The following is a 17638-nucleotide window of genomic DNA, read 5'->3' as shown; positions in this document are numbered from 1 at the left end:
CTTGACGGCTGGATGAAACAAAACTGTCTCCGCCTTAATGGTAACAAGACGGAAGTTCTTATTGTAGGTCCACGTCCTTCCATCTGGACCTCTGCCTGGTGGCCCACTGAACTGGGCTCTGTCCCGGTCCCAGTGGACACAGTTAAGAACCTTGGCTTTCATCTGGACTCTAATCTTGCCTACACCAATCATGTGGGTAAGGTTGCGGGAAAATGCTACGGACTTCTGAAGGTCCTAAGGAAAATCCTGGACCTATTGCCCCCTAGCTCCAGAAAAACCATGGTACACGCCTTGGTCACCTCCCAGTTAGATTATGGGAACTCCCTCCTATGTGGACTTAGTAAAAAGGGCCTCACACAGCTTCAACGCGTCCAGAATGCTGCAGCGAGGCTGGTCCTCAACCTCCCTAGGAGAGCTTCTGGGAAACATGCATTACGCACCCTTCATTGGCTCCCAATAAAGGAAAGAATCAATTTCAAAACCATGTGCATCACCCACCGTATAGCCCACAAAAAAGCACCTCCATATCTCCAGGACTTGCTTCCAGTATATTGCCCTACACGTTCTTTGAGGTCGATGGGTAGCATGCAATTAGTGGTACCTCGGATACATAGAGCAAGGATGGGAGGACGCTCTTTCAGACACCACGCCAGCAACAACTGGAATAACCTACCTATCGAACTGAGGATGGAGCCCTCTGAAACCAGGTTTAGACAGAGGCTGAAAACCCATCTCTTTCCCAGGTTAAACTCAGCATAGTGTACCCTTGCCCCTGTGTCCAGCCTCTTTAAGCCTGGCCGAAGAGTTGTAGGTAGGGTTGTCAGCGCGGGGACGCACTGTTCTCTGTGCAACCAAGCGCTTAACAAATGCCATAAACTAAACTAAACTAAACATGGGCCATTGGTCAGTGGATGTTTTCATTCTTTAAGAATGGGCCATTTATCGTTTCCCAAAAGAGTTTATGGTTTTTAGTTACAGCGGCCATATCAAGTTTATTCCAGGCCTCGTCCTGTAGCTCCCTTTTCCTGGTTGACAGGGCCAGTTTATAATTAATACGTTCTTCTCTGACTCTTTCTTTATTTCTAGGTTTAGCATTAAGTACACTTTTTAATCTTTTCAGAGTCTCGGCACAATGTTTGTCAAACCACACAGTTTTGTTTCTTTTAACCCTTCTGTTTCTTTTTAACAGGGAATTTTCAACTGTGCATGTAATTTTTATAAAATTGGAGAGAACATCAGGCACTATCACATTAGGTGCAAGGCAGTATTCAACCTCTCTGGTACATTTACAAATAATATCCTTTGTTAGTTTGTTAGGATCAATTTTAATCCATTTAATTCTTGTACCATTTGGTCTCTCAGCGGTAATCCCGTGGACAGCTTTACCGTTCACAACGCTTTTTTGACCCCAGCCCATTAACTCCACAGAGATGCTGTTGTGATCACTCACAGGCTGTGAAAATTGAGCCGCTGGACACCAGAATATGGTCAATATTGGAATGGGCATCTCTCCCCCTAAAAGTTGGACAAATTTCATAATTTTTGTTTTTTGTACAGTCAAGCAATTCCAAATTGAACTTGGCTATTAAGTTATTCAGTGCGCTGCCATAATCACTGTGCGGGAAATGATTAACATAAACACTTTCACCCCCTACATAATCCTCGTGGTGACCACATTTCCCCTTCCAAGCATATCTACAGGCTTGAATGTTAAAATCACCTGCCCACAGAATTACAAAATTGTTCTTAGAGAGAATGATTGCAGCTTCAATAGCGCGTTCAACATCGGGAACAATCATATCACGTTTAGGGCCCACAATATTATTATAAACATTTACAATAATTAGATCCCTACCATGGCTATGTTTTAGGCGCAATATAGACGCATGCTGACAGGCTATAGAGTGTTCCCCAAGAATAAATTCTGTCAATTTAGTTGAAACCAAAGTCGGTATACGCCTGCAGGTGGAACTGATTTGTGGCATGGCGCACAGCAAAGGCTGTGGATCCTCTTTCTGCCTCTCTTTCTGAGGTTCTCCTCCTCTTTCTTTCTCTTGCCCAGCAGGGCTCTGCTCTGGGCACTATCAAGGGCTACCTTTCTGCCCTTTCAGCCTTCCTGTGGCTGCCTGACCAGCCATCTTTGTTCAAGTCCCCTATTGTAAATCGATTTCTGAAAAGCATCACACACACGTTTCCACCCGTTCCTTTCGTGATGCCTCAGTGGGACTTGAACCTGGTTCTTACTTTTCTGATGTGCGCTCCCTTTGAGCTACTTCATAACTGTCCTCTTCGCCTTCTTAATCTGAAGACTGCTTTCCTGGTTGCTATCACCTCTGCCAGGAGAGTGAGTGAGCTCCAGGCTTAATCCTCTAAACCTCCTTTCCTCTCTGTTCATCCGGACAAGGTTGTGTTGCGGACGAGACCTTCGTTCCTGCCCAAGGTTGTCACGGCCTTCCACATCGGGCAGTCCATTACCTTGCCCACCTTCTTTCCGCCTCCGCATCCCTCAAAAGAGGAAGAGCGGCTTCACCGTCTGGACCCAAAACGTGCGCTCTCTTTCTATCTAGATCGCACATACCAGTTCCGGGTGGATGACCAACTCTTTGTTGGTTACTTGGGCCCTAAGAAGGGAAAGGCGGTGCACAAGCGGACCATCTCGCGGGGGATCATCTTGTGTATCCAGGCGTGTTACTCCTTGGCTAAGAAGGAACCCCCTGTTGGGCTGAGGGCTCATTCCACTCGAGCCACGGCGACTACAACTGCCTTGGGCCGAGGAGTTCCCTTGCAGGACATTTGCCAGGCAGCTATGTGGGCCTCGCTGCACATGTTTGCAAGACACTATTGCCTGGACAGCCAAGTCCGGAGGAATAGCTTCTTTGGCCGTTCCGTCCTCCAGGACTTTCTGGTGTGATTATTGGTTCGCAGACCCACCACCGGGGTTGGTATTGCTGGGGTATCTATTCTAAGGTAAGAAATCTATCACTAAGGTGTCTCTTTCAGATGCACAAGTTACTACTGGTGTAACAATATATCTGTAAGAGACATTAGTTAGTGATAGATTCCTTACCGACTCACCCATCCTCCCCGTTTCTGCGAACCGATATCTAGGGTTAAGGTCATCATACCCTTTCAGGGCCCTAGTTTCTTTGGCACCAGTGTTGTTTTTTAGCATGGCTCTGCGTTTCTGGAGTAGAAAAGCTGTGGCTAAGAACTGACGTCAGCACGCGGAGGCGGCGTCTAAGTACTCCGACGACGTCATCACAGCGCCCACTACTCCGACAACGGATGCGGAGCCGCAGACGACACCTACCGACGCGCAAGGGTATTGCTACGCAAAAAAATTCCGGATCCAGTCTGACTGCTGGGGATATTCTAAGGTAAGGAATCTATCACTAACTAATGTCTCTTACAGATATATCGTTACACAAGTAGTAACTTGTGCGATTCTAAAACAGTTCCCAATCATAGTTAAAAAAACATGGACGGAAGGCCAGGGATGATTCACAGTCATTACATGGCAATGGAATAGACAGGTATATAATATTGTCTTAGTATACAACCCGTCGGCACTTCACTCACTGGCTTCCAGCCCTCAGCACATTCCTCCACGCCCTCCCTGGAGGAGAACTCCTCAAAGGCAGCGATTTCAATGCCACAATCAATAATAGGCTCGAACATATGCCACAAAGAGAGCAGGGTAGTACAAATCCCTGTTTGCTGAATTCCTTGAGGCAAAGTGCCTCAGATATATGGCGGTACAAATTTCCCTTGGAACAGCAATATACATTTCACCCTGGGGTACACAATAGACTATCTAGGAAAGATTACATACTTGCACTGGCAGATAGTCTAGGAAAGTTACAAGAGGCGACTCAACTGCCCAGAGGTATTGACGACCACACCCCAGTCATAGTGAAGTATATGCATCCAGCTAAAACTCCACGCCGAACCTTCCCTATATATCCGGGGTTTCTCAAAAATCCTAAAATTGGGAAAACTCTGACCAAAACAATGCAACAATATTTTCAGACGTACGAACACTCGATCGCCTCTCCAACAGTTCTATGGGTAGCATATAAGACAGTTCTTCGAGGGAAGGCCGTTTTGGCAATAGCTGGCCACAAAAAGGAACGAAAAAATACAGGTAGAAGCCTTAGAACAAGAAGTGAATCAAGCGGAGAGAACACATGCCATGAACCGGCTGTAGCAACACAGCTGTACCATGACTGGCTGAGTCAGGCCATAAACCTCCTCGTTCCCACCAAGACAATCTCAAAGAATAGATCTGCTCCTACGGCACCATGGTACACAGATGAACTAAAAACACAAAAACAACAAAATAGACATTTTGAAAGGCAATGGAGGAAGAATTATGATCAGGCATGTAGGACACGCTACAAAGAATCTCTAGCCGTCTACAAAAGTATGATTATAGCTGCAAAAAAATCCTTCTACTCAGACCAAATAGAGCAAGCAAAAAATTCCAGCCGAAAGCTTTATGAAATCACTAAATCCCTTTCAGGCCATATCCAAGACTTAACACCACCACCATCCCAAACCTTGTGTGATGCATTGGCAAATTTCTTCTTTTCTAAAGTAGATGACATCTACCAGGCTTTTTCCCTCAAATCTACTAATATTTTACATACCCAAACAGTGCCTTCTACCTTGAGAAAATCCCAAACTCCAATCTTTCCCAGTTTTAAACCAATAACGGATGACCAAATATTGAGTATTGTTTCAACTATTAAGTCAGGATCCATACTAGATCCTTGCCCATTTTCGGTCCTCCCCCCAGTGATGGACTCAATAATACCGGTCCTGACACAGGTATGTAACTCCATACTGTGTTCAGGAAACTATCCTCAGTCCTTAAAAACTACGCTGCTCAAACCTCTCTTGAAGAAACCAGGAGCAGACAAGACAGAGTTAAAAAACTATCGGCCAATTGCCAGCCTGCCTTTTCTGGCCAAAGTGGTGGAAAAGGCCATGAATATTCAATTATCAGAATATATTGAGAGGCATAGTTTACTGGACGATACCCAGTTCGGATTTCGGAAACATCATGGGACAGAAATGGCTTTATTCAAAGCCGCCGATGATGTGCGCCGAATTAGAGACCTTGGCGGAACTGCAGTACTGGTACTGCTAGACCTCTCGGCGGCTTTCGACACGGTCGACCACAAGATCTTGGTCGATCGTGTCGAGAAGATGGGCATTTGCCACACAGCCAAGGAACTTCTGGCAACTTTTCTTTCTGAGAGAACTCAGGCCGTCACCCTAGGATCTTACCAATCTGCTAAGCTGACGCTGCCATGTGGGGTACCTCAAGGCTCATCCCTGAGTCCGACACTATTTAACATCTACGTGTCGGACCTTGCTAATGTCATCAAAGCACATGGGATGGGCCTTACCTCATATGCGGACGACACGCAATTGGTTCTGGCCATAAGGGGAGACGGACTAGAAGTGGCCCAACGCTTTCAGAGGGGAATGACGGAGATAGGAGATTGGATGGCAACTAATTGCCTGAAACTTAATTCAGAAAAAACTGAAGTTGTGATATTTGGCCCTCTCTCGCCGAACTGGTCAGCCCAATGGTGGCCAGCTAGTTTTGGAGCTATCCCCAAACCAGTCCCCAAGGTAAGAAATTTGGGTATCATCTTTGATGATGGCCTCAATTTCATGGACCATGCAAACAAAGTGGCTTCCACAGCCCACTATAAACTTCGCATGATCAAAAAAATCAGTCCCTACCTTCCAGTGGCGGCTATCAAAACCCTAGTTAGCTCCCTGGTTTTATCGTCACTGGATTACTGTAACGGCCTATTTTTGAACACACAAACCAGAGTCTTGAGAAAATTACAGTCAGTGCAAAATGCTGCGGCTCGCCTGGTTTTCGGAATTCCTAAATATGTGTCCACTTCAGATGCCATCTCGCGACTTCACTGGCTGACGAACCAGAACCGGATCAAATTCAAGTCACTATGCATTGTCTATAAGACACTTAACGGACAGGGCCCACACTCACTGAGTGAGCAACTGATACCATATCAGCCTTCCCGTCAACTCAGGTCCTCCAACAGCAATCTCTTAGTGATTCCCCGTGTCAAAACAGTATCTTGGGGCGACCGTCGTTTTACGGTCGCGGCACCAAAACTGTGGAACACTCTCCCGTTGGACATTAGAACTTGTCCAACGCTGCTCCAATTTCGCCGGAGACTCAAAACGTGGCTGTTTACTCAATAACTTTACAAGGGTAAATTCAGAGAACTTTAATATCATCTAGACTTCTGCAAACAACCAGCGCCAAGACGCCTACGGGTATATGCTGCGCTTTACAAATAGCAATAAATAAATAAATAAAAATAAATAAATAAACCCCACCGCAGACACTGCCCATGACCTTTATTTAAAAAAGCAAGGATATAGAGAATATATGTGGGAGGAAACAAAGTCTAAACTTTTAGCCACCCAACATAAAGTATACGAAGTAGGTGACTAAGCGGGGAAAATTTTGGCTTGGTTGGATAAAAGAGAGCGCGCTACTCGATGGGTGACGCAGTTACAAGTGGATGCAGAAGACCCCATAACAGACCCCCAGATGGTAGTTAACACGCTAGCAGCACACTACGAGAAAGTATATACCCTGGAAACCACTACTACAGTCAGAGAGGCGCAGGCATTCCTCAGAGATATCACTAAGCTCACACTTACACCAGAAGAAGCCCAAGACCTTGAAGCAGACTTCACCACAGATGAGTTAGCATTGGCCATAGGATCTATACAATATGGGAAAGCCCTAGGATCCTAAAGGCATACCCATTGAGTTAGGTAAAAAACAGCTATGACAAGTACTCCCTATTTATTGAAGATATATGTAGACAGCCTAAATATCGGAAAACTCTCTAGAGACCAACGTATAGCGACAATAGTACCCATTCATAAACTCGGAAAGCCAGCCATGGAATGTGCGTCATACAGGCCGATCTCACTGCTCAACGTGGAGGCCAAAATACTAGCCAACTCACGCCCTATCTTACTAAATTGATACATCCAGATCAATCCGGCTTCATGCCGGGTAGGAACACAGCACTTACTCCTACGATCCAGGAACCAGCAGCTATCCTATCTTTAGATGCACGTATAGCTTTCGACATAGTGGAGTGGCCCTTCATGTTTGCCATTTTGAAACACATAGGCTTCATCCCTAAATTCTGCGCATGGGTTTAGCTGCTTTATAGGAAACCCTTAGCACTTGTAGTAGTAAATGGACATATCTCAGCTAACTTTCACCCTGGACGTGGCACATGTCAGGGTTGCCCCCTATCACCACATGTATTTGCTCTGGTGTTAGAACCATTAGCAGCCTGGATAAGGTGGGACCCTATCATTCGAGGCCTCAGATGGGCATAGGGGTGGGAGGACCGTATCTCCCCACACGCTGATGATATACTACTTTATGTAGCCTCCCTGAGACACTGCATTGCCAGCCTCTTGGACATCTGTGAAGCATTGTACTGGGGTGGGGTTTGCTGGGTCAGTAACGGATTCAGAAGACTTGAATAGTGCTTTTAGAGAGGGTTTTATTTTCAAGTATGACTTCTTTCTACGAGAAGTTAGTCTTATACGGGCAAACTCGTCGGGCTCCGTTCTGACGCCCCGAGGAAAAGCAGGCAGTTCCAGGGTGTTCCGGCGTCGTCCGGGTGGTGTTGCAGCCAGAGTGGAAAACGTCAGCTTCGGTCTCCAGGCGAAGTCCGGGAGAGTGCCGCCCAAAAAGAAGGAAACAGAGAGACGATATTAGGGAGACGCTCAAAAACGCTCCACACAGGGACCGGGAGTGAGGGAAACCAGGTGCAAGTAGTTAACAAACGAGTGGTCGAGGTGTACGTGAGGGAAGGGTGCAGGGAAACGACTAGGCGGTTTACACAGTGGTCTAACCACTCCAACCCGCCCACCCCGCAACTTTGCCCCGTACCTTGGAAAGCCACGCTCCTCCCGCGGGAACGTGGCGGGGCGCTTCGCAGGAACGTTGGCCTCCTGGCTTGTTGTCTTCAACTCGTCTACTTGCGTTCTCCTCCGTGCTCGGTCTCCACTCCACGCCAGTCTCGTCCTCCGGGGGAAAGGGTTCCGGCGTCTTCCGGGATCCGCCTTCTTTTAACGTGGCTACGTTCGAAGTGGGCGGAGTCTCGTCGTCCAAGCAACCGGACTGAAAGTAACTTTGTCCAATGTCCGGCTCGCAGTCCCAGGGACTCACAGAGTCATGGCGGTTCCAGTCCTCCCCAGGTAACGGTTCCTGCTGCTGGAGGGAAAAAGGCGAGAGAGGTACAGCTGACCACCAATCATGTACAACAGAGACCTCAGTATTCACACCCTGCCGACCAGCCGCCCCGTCACACACCTCCCCCCCTGGAATCTCCCGATCGGGGAGAGGAAAGACACGGGACAGGAAATCAGCGTTGCCATTGTCTTTGCCCTTTCTATGCTGCACTTCAAATGAGTAGGGCTGCAGGGAAAGGAACCATCTAAGAACCCTGGGATTCACAGTCCGGTTTTGGTACATCCATCTCAGAGGAGCATGGTCCGTAAGGAGGATGAAAGGTTTCCCCTCCAAATAATACTGTAATTTATCAACGGCCCACTTAATGGCCAGGCATTCTCGCTCCACTGTGGAATATTTACACTCCCTTGGAAACAGTTTTCGGCTGGCATACAAGATGGGATGTTCGATCCCATCATCTCCTCTTTGTGAGAGCACTGCGCCCAATCCGACGTTGGAAGCGTCTGTGGCAAGAACAAAAGTTTTTTCAAAGTTGGGTGACTCCAGCACAGGAGCGCTCGTTATAATATGTTTCAACTGTTCAAAGGCATCTACAGCTTCCTGGGAAGGACGTTGAATTTCACTGGGTTTGACGGACTTTCTCAGAAGATCGGTGAGGGGGGCGGCGACTTCAGCAAAGTTCGGAATAAACCGCCTATAGTATCCGATCAAACCGAGGAATGCTCGCACGTCCTTTTTGTTGCTCGGGAATACTGTATTTTTGATGGCCTTGATTTTCTCAGCCTGTGGAGCAATGGTGCCTTCACCCAATACATACCCCAAGTAGTTTACTCGATGGAATGCTGCTCGGGACTTCTTGGCGTTAACATGCAGGCCAGCTCGTTGCAAGGCTGTTAGTATGGTCTGGATGTGTTGTAGATGTTCGTCCCAGGTCTTACTGTAGATCACAATGTCGTCTAGATAGGCCGAGCTAAACGACTTATAGGGTTTCAACACACAGTTCATGAGTCTCTAAAATGTGGCTGGGGCACCGTGAAGACCAAAAGGCAGAACAGTAAATTCATACAGACCCTCTTCTGTACAGAAGGCAGTCTTCTTTCGGTCTTGTTCACGAAGAGGCACCTGCCAATAGCCTTTAGTAAGGTCGAGAGTGGTGATGAACACAGCGTCACCCAGTTTTTCCACCAACTCGTCGACTCTAGGTATTGGATAGGCGTCAAATGTGGAGATTGCATTAAGTGCCCTAAAGTCCATGCAAAATCTCTTGGATCCGTCGGGTTTTGGCACCATCGGAGATGCCCAGTCGCTTTTCGACGGTCTGATCACTCCCAGATTTAACATGTCCTGGACCTCTTTCCTTACGTCCGCACGTCTGGCAGCCGGAATCCGATAAGGTCGTTGCTTTACTGTTTTTCCGGGGAGGGTCTCGATACAGTGTTCCACTAATGTTGTCTTACCAGGAAGGTCTGAAAAGATAGGAGCCAGCGGTTTGAGGACTTCCATGAGACTTTCTTTCATCTTACCGGACAGTTCAGTATTGATGACCAGGCGGTCCAGTGTGGTTGTGTTGTCGGACTCCAGGGGTTGTGCCATGTTGTTGTTCCGTGGTATAGGACCGATCCATTTTTTTAGTAAGTTAATGTGGTAGCTTTGCGTTTTGTTTGGCGTGATCCGTAACTTATAGGTGGTGTTGCCGATCGTTTCTACCACTTTATATGGTCCCATCCACTTCTTCTTGTTAGCAATGGTAGGAAGAAGAACAAGTGCCCAGTCTCCAACCTGAAGTGTCCTTAACTTGGTTCCTCGATCATAATATTGTTTCTGTTTCTCTTTTTGCCGTTCCAAATTGGCCTCAGCTAGGCCCCTGAGTTTGGCCAATTTCGTCCTTAACTGGGAGGTGTATTCCAAGAGGGACCTTTGTTCTTCGCTTTCCTGGGTTTCCCATGCTTCTTTTGTGATTTCAAGCAACGATCTGGGGAGTCTTCCATACAGCAGTTCAAAAGCTGAGCACCCCAGGCTACTTTGTTTTTGCGCTCTCAGCACATATAATGCCAGAGGAAGCAACCGATCCCATGTAGGCCCATCCGTGGACAACAGTTTCTTCAAGGTCGACTTCAGTGACTGATTGTAGCGTTCCACAAGGCCATCGGTTTGAGGGTGATAAACCGAGGTTTTTAGGTGTCGAATGCTGAATGTTTTGCACACTTCCTTCATCAAGCGGGAGGTGAATGGAGTTCCTTGATCTGTGAGGATCTCTTTTGGGAACCCAACACGGGCGAAGAGCTCCACCAACTTCTCTGAGACATTAGCGGTGTTAGGTGCACGTAAAGGAAAGGCCTCTATGAACCTAGTGGCGTAATCCACTAAGACCAATGCGTACTGGTGTCCCCATGAGGATTTGGGCAGGGGTCCAATCAAATCCATCCCCACTCTTTCAACGGGACTCCCACAATGGGCATAGGCTGTAAAGGAGCAGCTGGAGGTCTGTGTGTATTACGTCTTTGACAGACGTCGCATTTCCTACAAAAGTCCTGCACATCTTTATACACACCTGGCCAATAGAAATGCCGTAGTATGCTCTCCGTGGTCTTTTCTTTACCGGCGTGTCCGGCCGTTAAATGTGCATGGGCAAAGAACAGTACTTGTTCCCTGAAAGATGCGGGAACGAGAAGCTGTGGCGTACTCCCTTCCTCTGCTTCACGATACAAGAGATCTTTACGTATGACAAACCTTGGAAAAGGGGTGTCCGGGTTGTCTTGTGTACTGTGTGCAGACTCCCACGCATTGTATAAAGTCCTATCTTCAGACTGGGCGAATTTGAAACTACGATCCATAACCCATGGATCCGGCAACAGGAGTGCTGGTTTAGGTTCCCTCTCCGAGGGACACGGAAGACTCAACCTCTTCCGGAACAAGGCTAGGAACTCGGGATTGTCTACCCCCAATATCACATCTTCGGGTAACGAGTCCATAACCCCCACTTTCACTTTACAGGCAGGTTTTTCTTTTGACCGTATGACAACTTGTGCTAAGGGATATGGCTTGACGTCTCCATGGACACAACGGATATGTACCAGAGTATTGGGGAGATACTGGTTGGGGTGTACCAAGCGTTCTTGCACTACAGACTGTCTACATCCAGAATCCAACAGGGCTCTCACTTCATTGTCGTTTATATTTATACTCACATAAAATGACGTCCCCAACTCGGCGGAGTACAGGACCGCTTTCGGCAGGTAGCCCACTTCCATTGGTTCCTCTGTTGGATGTTTTCGGGGACAGAGCCGGGCAATGTGGCCCCACTCGCCACACTCAAAGCATTGCGGTCCCCGTGTCATAGGAGACTCCATTCTTAACGGTCTTGGTCTTGGAGTATCAGGTATGGGCTTCCCCTTCTTTTCCACCCTTGGTGGTGGAGCTTGTTTGGACTGTCTTTCGTTCTCCCAACCGATTTCCCTAGGTTGAGCTCTTGCATAATTGGCAGCCATTTCAATAGCTTGTTCTACAGTCAGGCCCGAGTGTTGTCTCAACCACCTCTGTGACCCATAAGGAAGGGCCTCCATGAATTGCTCCAAATAGATTTTTGCTAATATGTCTTCCTTTGTGCTGGTTTCCGGTTTAAGCCATTTGTCGGCCATCATTTTTATTCGAAAGAATAACGTTTTGGGGTTCTCACCAGACACTCCCTTCTCCTTTCGGAAACGCACTCGGTACGCTTCTGGGTCCAGCCCCAAATGGTCCAATATTACATTCTTGATAAGGGCGTAAGGAGCATTTCCTGCAGGATTGGCTACTTGATAAGCAAACTGAGCCTTTCCCGTTAACAACGGGGCAAGAAAAAACGGCCACTTCTCTTCTGGCCAGCCTAGGGCTCTAGCGGCCCTTTCAAAGTTCATAAGAAAAGCGTCCGGGTCTTCACCATGAACATATTTCTGTAAGGCGATTCCCGAGTGGCTAGGTGTATGACTTCTGCTCTCTACATGCACTACACCTGGGGGATTCGTTACATTTTTCTGCATGCACTCCAGTTGAGCTGTGACTGTATTTTTAAACAGGTCTCTGTCAGCTTGAGCCGCTGATAATTGTCTCTCTACGGCCCACTCCAGTTTTTCTTGTCCTTTTATCAAATGTTGTATGAGGGCGTCCATCTCGGCAGTACAGACGGACTCAGATGGAGATCCCACTTCTGACACCACTTGTACTGGGGTGGGGTTTGCTGGGTCAGTAACGGATTCAGAAGACTTGAATAGTGCTTTTAGAGAGGGTTTTATTTTCAAGTATGACTTCTTTCTACGAGAAGTTAGTCTTATACGGGCAAACTCGTCGGGCTCCGTTCTGACGCCCCGAGGAAAAGCAGGCAGTTCCAGGGTGTTCCGGCGTCGTCCGGGTGGTGTTGCAGCCAGAGTGGAAAACGTCAGCTTCGGTCTCCAGGCGAAGTCCGGGAGAGTGCCGCCCAAAAAGAAGGAAACAGAGAGACGATATTAGGGAGACGCTCAAAAACGCTCCACACAGGGACCGGGAGTGAGGGAAACCAGGTGCAAGTAGTTAACAAACGAGTGGTCGAGGTGTACGTGAGGGAAGGGTGCAGGGAAACGACTAGGCGGTTTACACAGTGGTCTAACCACTCCAACCCGCCCACCCCGCAACTTTGCCCCGTACCTTGGAAAGCCACGCTCCTCCCGCGGGAACGTGGCGGGGCGCTTCGCAGGAACGTTGGCCTCCTGGCTTGTTGTCTTCAACTCGTCTACTTGCGTTCTCCTCCGTGCTCGGTCTCCACTCCACGCCAGTCTCGTCCTCCGGGGGAAAGGGTTCCGGCGTCTTCCGGGATCCGCCTTCTTTTAACGTGGCTACGTTCGAAGTGGGCGGAGTCTCGTCGTCCAAGCAACCGGACTGAAAGTAACTTTGTCCAATGTCCGGCTCGCAGTCCCAGGGACTCACAGAGTCATGGCGGTTCCAGTCCTCCCCAGGTAACGGTTCCTGCTGCTGGAGGGAAAAAGGCGAGAGAGGTACAGCTGACCACCAATCATGTACAACAGAGACCTCAGTATTCACACCCTGCCGACCAGCCGCCCCGTCACAAGCATACAGCAAATTCTCCGGATATACTATTGATTGGGCCAAATCAATCCTCTACATTCTACGCGGTCCTACACCACAGCTTCCAAAGGGATGCACTATACAAATTACAGCTGGCTGCTTCAAGCATTTGGGAATTTATATCACCTTACTTCCAGAAGAATTTATGGAGAAAAAAAACTCATGGCACACCTGCAAAGACTTCGCCAAGACACTGGCGCTCCCTAGCACCCACGTTGCTCGGGAGGGCAACACTTTTTAAGATGATGGCACTCCCCAGATTCCTATACGCCCTTCAAAACACCCCGTTCCAGGTCCCCGCGTCTTATTTTAGGGCGATTGAGACAGAAGTGAACACCATGCTTTGGAATGGCAAACCGCCCCGAATCGCCATGAAGAAATTAGTAAAGGGTTGTTACGATGGAGGAATCGTCCTTCCAAATATACAAATGTACTATTGGGCCTCACAGCTGATTGTAGTAAATCACTGGCTCCACGCCCCACAAGCAGACCCAGCATTCTGTGCAGACGGGAATAGTTTAGGGGAGGGAGGAGTCATGAGGCATCTATTTAATAAAAGTCGGAAGACATCACTAATGGTCCCCACAGCACACACAATACAAATTCGGCACAAGGCACTCAAACAGCTGGGATGGGATGAACAGATAACACAAAAGACTCCGCTCTGGGAAACTCAGCTACAGGGAAGGCTAGGTACCAGTAAGGGATTTAAACACTATGATTGAATCGGAATATCAACGGTGGGGGACTTTTGGCAGAAGGGGGAACTAGTTACTTTTCCACAACGCCAAGAACGATACGAGATGGTATCAACAGAACTCTTTCGCTACATCCAAATTAGGCATGTACTTGAGAAAGCTATCCCAACGGGAACTGTACTCCCCGAAGCCTCCCCGCTAGAGGATAGGCTCCTGACAGAACGGATAGATAAAAAGGCCATATCCCTCACTTATCGCAAAATTATTAACAATCAGCCAGATCCCACACAAGGCCTCCGTGAAAAAGGGCAAGGGGAGATGGCGGACACAGACGAGACCAATTGGCAGGAAGCCTTAGCATCCCCTCGAGAAGTGGCAATATCCTCCAAACTGAGATTAGCACAACTGAAAATACTTCATCGTATTTATTATTTCAGAGTAACCCTTCATAAGATAGGGAAATTTGCAACCCACTCTGCCTGAGACAATGCGGGAGGGAAGGCACCTTCTATCACACACTGTGGGAATGTCCAGTAATAGTATCCTACTGGGAGACAATTATGAACGTAATTACGCAAGTGGGTGGAGTGACGATCACCCCAGAGCCCAAGAGATGTATTTTAAACAGATGGGAACCAACAAGTCTCAACCATGCGGGTCAGGATTGGGCAACAGTAGGTATGATGTTGGCAAAACGTAATATAACCAAACATTGGGGGGCTCAACCAGCACCGACATATCAAGAATGGGGAGGAGACATGGGTAGGGCAATGGTGGCTAAGAGGGTGGCATTTATGCATTGGGATGCCCTAAAAAATGGGAAAGAATGTGGGGCAAGTGGAAAACTTACAGAGGGAACATTTGTGCTCCTCCCCTAGTGGATCATCAGTGGACTCGAGTTGAGTATTAAGAGTATGGAACTGTAGCAATCCAAATACAATGAAACAAAATATAATAGTTGTGTAATTGTAATAGATGAACCATATGTACTCGGAAGCATGAATTCTGTCAAATGTGTTCCTAAGCTGTCAGAATGTTAATGGAATTTGTACTCAATTAAAAGAAGTTTAAAAAACAAAAAAAGAGAGATGCAGCCAGTGTCACAGGAGATCTTGGCAGATGCTTCCATAACACAGTGTAGGTGCCTTATATTTAGGGAGGTATTGTGACTCAGTATAAAACCACATTGGTCTTCGTGTATGAGTTTGGGAAGGTATGAGAGGAGCAGGCGGACCAGAATCTTGCTAAGTATCTTGTATTCTGTGGATAATAAGGAAAGGGGACGATATCCTGACTTGTCTCGAGGATCTCTGTTTGGCTTAGGTAGGGCTATAACTAGGGCCTGCATGGTAGTTAGTGAGAGGGACGGGCCCCCCTGGGCCGCATTGTATAGACAGGCAAGGTGTGGGGTGAGAGTGCCAGCAAAGGTAGAGTAAAATTCCGTTGGTAAGCCGTTTAGGCTGGGGTTCTTATTACAAGGGAATTCTTTGATGGCCGCCTCAATTTCAGTCTTGTAATTGGGGCGTCTAATTCTTCCTGGGCGTTATCTGTCAGTTTAGGGAAAGTCAGTCCTCCTAAGAATTTATTTATTTATTTATTTATTTATTTACAAGCTTATATAGCGCTGGAATCGACTCCAGCTGGAGTATCTCTGCGCTTTTGGGCCAGTTAACAAATACAGATGAGAGTACTGATATGGTTTAGATCTCATTTTTAAATGGAACAGTTTTAAGTAGTTTTCTAAATTGTAAGTGAGAGGTACAGAGTCTGAGAGTTAGGGGAAGTCGATTCCATAGATTGGGTCCTGCTACGGACAGTGCTCTGCCTCCGTGTCTGGTCTTTTTGACACGAGGAACCACCAGTTGATGGCTTGTGCTGGATCTGAGTGGCCTAGACGGGATGTAGGGGGTGAATTTCTGTTGCAGGTAGGTAGGGCCTTGTCCATTTATGTTTTTATGTATTATACAACAAATTTTAAATTTGACTCTTTGTCGTATGGAGAGCCAATGAAGTTGATGTAAAAGAGGTTTGGATGCTGTTCTTGGTGGGGCATTCAGGACTAGGCGCGCCGCTGTGTTCTGGACTACCTGAAGTCTGGCCAGCACTCCCTCGTTGGCAGATAGGAGCAGGCCATTGCAGTAGTCAATACGACTCAGAACAAGGGTTTGCACTAAGGTCTTCCTAAACGTGTCTGGCAACAAAGGAAAATTTTTTCGCAACATGCTGATGACATGAAAACACGAACCTGCGACAAGGTTGGTGTGTTGCTTTAAAGACAGATCCTGATCGAGGCGGATCCCCAGGTTTTTCACGACCTGTTTGGGACCACACCAAGATCGGAAGGCCACCAATCCGGAGCCCGTAGAAGCTTGGCTTCGCCAAATAGCATAACTTCTGTTTTGCTAACGTTGCACTGTAGATAGTTAGTGGACATCCACTGTGCAACGGCCTTCATACCAGCAGAGAAGGAGTTTTTTATCTCAGCGGTGAGAGTTTCAAAAGGGAAGAGGAGCTGCGTGTCATCCGCGTAGGATACGTGGATGAAACCAAATTTTCGCATCACTCTTGCCAGGGGTGCCACATAGATGTTGAAAAGTGTTGGGCTCAAGCATGAGCCCTGTGGCACCCCTTTAGAAATCTCCACCTCTGCTGACCGGTGAGCACCCATGGTGACAGTCTGGGTGCGCTCGGTTAGAAAACTCCTTATCCAGTCAAGGGCTCTGTTCTTAACTCCTACGTTCGACAACCGGTCAATAAGGATGTTGTGTGACACGGTGTCGAACGCTGCCGACAGATCTAATAACACTAGAATCACGGAGTAGCCTTTGTCTTGAAGCATATGTAAATCATCGGTGACAGACAAGAGGGCAGATTCCGTGCTGTGTTTCGGCCTAAACCCAGATTGGGAATAGTCTAGGCCGCCAGTGTTTTCAACATAGTGGGAAAGGTGTTGATTTACATATTTTTCCGTCAGCTTACCCAAAAAAGGGAGCAGAGAGATGGGCCTAAGATTTGTTAGTTCAGTCCATGGAATGGCGGTATTTTTTCTAATAGGCCTAACTAACGCCTGTTTCCATTGTCAGAGCCTGTTCTAAGTGAGAGATTGATGAGTTTTTCCATCGTGGGGCATAATACCTCCAGCAAAGAGGGCATAAGTCTGGCAGGGATTGTATCATTGGGACTACCACTTTTGATTTGCATGGTGAGTGCTGACAGCTCCTTTGGGGTAATGGGGGGGAAAATATCCAAAGTGTAATCATTGTGGTTACTCTCTATTTCGTATAAAGCAAGGCCTGCTTCACAGGTCATAGTTTTATTAGAGTGCATGATTTTCTTATAGTTCAGGTCTATCTTATTAGAAAAGAATTGGGATATCTCATCACAAAGCTTTTGTGATGAAGTGTCAGGACTTTCGCTAGCTGTCGGTATGACAAAAGATTGTAGTATTTGGTACAAAACCCTGGGGGAATTATCTGCCTCTGAAATAAGAGATGTTATGTGGGTTTTCCTTGCAGTACGAATAGCTTTGTGGTATGTACTTAGTGACTCCCAGTAAATGCTT

At 47.4% G+C, this 17638-nt stretch overlaps 1 protein-coding gene across 1 annotated transcript; it reads right to left on the bottom strand.

Moving 5' to 3' along the window:
* Positions 1-10695: 10695 nt before the first annotated feature.
* LOC147729991 (uncharacterized) lies at positions 10696-12429 on the bottom strand. The gene has a single exon (XM_086954051.1). It carries the CDS (start codon positions 12427-12429, stop codon positions 10696-10698), a length of 1734 nt encoding a protein of 577 aa, XP_086810177.1.
* Positions 12430-17638: the final 5209 nt, after the last annotated feature.

Source organism: Lissotriton vulgaris, chromosome 2_1 (assembly GCF_964263255.1).
Source record: "Lissotriton vulgaris chromosome 2_1, aLisVul1.2, whole genome shotgun sequence".
Taxonomy (NCBI): Eukaryota; Metazoa; Chordata; class Amphibia; order Caudata; family Salamandridae; genus Lissotriton; species Lissotriton vulgaris.
Note: the sequence above shows the minus strand (reverse complement) of the source record. Positions and strands in the feature narration are given on the sequence as shown.